General features: G+C 56.6%; 1 protein-coding gene across 1 annotated transcript; it reads left to right on the top strand.

Moving 5' to 3' along the window:
* Window positions 1-359: 359 nt before the first annotated feature.
* Window positions 360-2920, top strand: EMH_0084640 (uncharacterized protein; the record flags this gene model as incomplete). The annotated part of the gene is made up of 2 exons (XM_038022854.1): window positions 360-2698; window positions 2821-2920. 2 exons carry the CDS (start codon window positions 360-362, stop codon window positions 2918-2920), a joined length of 2439 nt encoding a protein of 812 aa, XP_037878708.1.
* Window positions 2921-3051: the final 131 nt, after the last annotated feature.

The following is a 3051-nucleotide window of genomic DNA, read 5'->3' on the forward strand; positions in this document are numbered from 1 at the left end:
GACCCCTTTGCAGCCCGTATTTTAATTCAGTTCTTTTGCACATTCTGTATCTTCTTTCCTCTTCACTGTATCCCGTTGTTTCATGAGACAATAGTGCCATTTTGCTGACGGATTCCTTCCTGCCTCCCCGTCCCTCGCCTTCGCGAGCCTCCTCTTCCAGCAGTAGCGGCGGCAAATGCCGCATCAGCAGCTGCAGAAGGACCGGGAAAGTCGCAGCAGCAGCAGCAAAGCCTGCAGCTGGCGCAGTAGCAACAGTTCTTGAGGCGGGCGTACGCGTTGGCCTGTTTGCCTGCCGCCGGTTTTATGTGAATGTATTGTTGCTTTTTTCCCATTTATTTCTTACGCCACACAGGCATCCGATGAATAATGTGCTCGCACCTGTCCGGCTCCTCGCTAGGCGTAGGGGTATCTGGCTAAGCACACGGGTCTTTCTATTGCTGCTGGTGTTGGTGCTGCTATTCCTGCAAGCGCAACCATTGGTTTTTTTTGAGGCTGTGGAGCCCTCTATAGCTTCTGTATCCGTTGGTAGAAGTCCCGAGAGGACGCCAAACACCTTATATGTACAGTTAAGCGGGGGAGAGACGGCGAAAGGCTACAACTCGGGTCTTACACCTGAACAGGTGATCTCAGTTCGCAGTTATGACCGCGAACGGGAACTTCATTGGGACTACGAGAGGCCACCGCGAGGACGAAGAAGGCCCGTAGGTGGTATTACTGGGGTGGTCGCTTCTGCTGCTGTTGTTGCTTTGTTGGCTGTTGTGTTTCTGTTGCTGTCTTGCGGAATCTCCATCTCCCGCACCGCGAAGACCACCCAAACTTGGGACGGCGGAAGGCAGCTCGCATCCAGTGAGGATGAGGGAGTGTGTACAAAAATTGCAACAGAAGCAGGGGAAACATTAGCATCAGATGGAGGAGCGGGAAAAGTAGCAGATGGAGGAGGTGGAATAACAGCAGCAGGAGATGCAGCAGTAGGAGAGGCAGCAGCCGTAGACAGCACAGCAGTTGTCTCTTCTCTCAATCCAGCGGCCCCTCCCTTTTTTCCTAGAGGCTCTGATTATGCAGGCCAAGTCGCTGTTGAAGGGGACACTGCAGCAGGGGGAGACCCTGGGGAGTTGGCTGTTTCTTCTTCGAAGTTGAATGTGTTTCAAGCGGGACCTGAGAGAGCGCCCGAAGAAGTCGCAACAGCAGGAGAAGCAGCAGAACAAGAAGCGATACGAGCATCAGGAGTGGCGCCAAGCGGCGAACAGGGACAGCGGAGGCGGGTGCCCCTGCTTTGGCCAACAGGGGTGAAGAAGGCGATACCGCGTCCTCCCTTTTTTGATCTTTATGTGACTCGCCTTTGCGAGTTTGCTGCTTACTGCAGGGATTACCTCGGCGAACTTCCTCTGCATCATGTTCTCACTGTAGCGCAGCACGTGGTGCGCTATGCGGTAGTGGAGATTGCTGCATTGACGCCTTATTGCACGGGCGACCAGGAAGGACAGCGGCAGTCGGTCATCCAGTCGTTCTTCCATCTTGCTTGGTGGTTGGGGGGCTGTCCGAGAGCGCAGCAGGAAGCGGTTACACCCCTGGACAGTCTGATAAATGCTTTGACTCTGCTTCGGGAGAAGAGGTCCTTTCCTGTCGCTCGGGCGCGGAGCAGAGCGCATACAGCTGAGCAAATTCTTCGTCCAGCGGGTGCGGCTTTGCGGCATATGGCTGCTGCCGTCAATACGCTCCTGCAGAGCCTCCAAGGAGATCCACCGGTTGTTCCACCCGCTGTATTCGCAGCACAAGCCGCTGTTATGAATGCCGTCACCGAGCAGAGGCTGCTGCAGGCACTATCCGAAAACGCTGCTGCACAGGCGCTGCAGCAGCTCCAGAGCAACGTTACTCCCGGCATTATTTTGAGGGAGGCTGATACTCGCTTCGCTAAACAGAAATATAGTGCCGGGTATGGTTGGAAGAAGGCAGAGTGCGTCAACAGAGCCGCAAGGAGGGCACGGGCTGCTGCTGTTGCGGCGGCGGGAGCAGAGGATGCAACCGTGCCTCAGCAACTCGTCGGCCCGGAGCTCGGACAGCAACTTCCCGAGCACCAAATTTCGCACGGGCAGCAGCAGCAAGAGCATGCTCTGCAGGAGCACCAACCGCGGCAGCAACAATCTCCTGTTGCACCGCTCGAATCCCCACAAGAAGGCACATCAGCAGCAACACAAACGCCAATGGTAGAAGCGGCAGAAGGGCTAGATACCGAAGCATCAGACGCTAAGGCACGGAGACAGGCGCACCAGCAGCAGCTGCAAGAGCAGGCTTGGCAGGGCTCCGTTCGACTTTGGCAGCAAGCAGGGCCGTCTCCGCAACAGCAACAGCAGCATCGGTGGCGTTCGAGCCCTCTCCTTCAGCCGGAGAAGCCCCCAGGGGAACCGTGGAGGCCGTACATTCAGGAACAGCAACCGGGAGGAGCTTGGGAGTTTAAAGTCTTCCTGCCGCCGCAGGAGCAGCATCCTTCGATGTACGTTTCGGGGTTCGACGAGGCTCAAGCGGGTCCTTCGCGCGCCTCGGTAGGACCGTCTGGGACCGCGGCAGATGCCACCTCTCTTCTGAGTCCCAGGAAAAGCTCCAGTCTGTTGGATTCGCACGAACAAGGGGAAGACAAAGGCAGCGACAGTGAAGACGACGCAGAGACGATGGAGTTGTTTCGAGGCTGGAGTTCCACCGCGTCTGTGCCAACACCTGCACCAGCGAAAGCAGCAGATCGCAGTGTGCATCAGCAGCTGCAGCAGCAGCAACAACAACAACAGCAACAGCACTGGCCCCTAGTTGCTTCCGTTTCGTTTCAAGGCACGGATTATACAACGCCGTCACAAGTACCGGAGGAGGCAGCAGACGGCGGTGCGCGCCAGCAAGAGCAGCAACAGCAGCCACCGCGAAGTTCTGTTGATCTCTGGAATTTGGAGGATATCGCAGGCACCAGTCGACAGGACATACTTCGAGGGCCCTTTGGTGCGCATTCATCTTCAGTGCAACGTCAAGCGTCAGGTGGAGATACACATCAAGCACCGGCGCACACTC

The sequence above is a fragment of the Eimeria mitis genome, genomic scaffold (assembly GCF_000499745.2).
Source record: "Eimeria mitis Houghton genomic scaffold, Emh_scaff5866, whole genome shotgun sequence".
NCBI lineage: Eukaryota > Apicomplexa > Conoidasida > Eucoccidiorida > Eimeriidae > Eimeria > Eimeria mitis.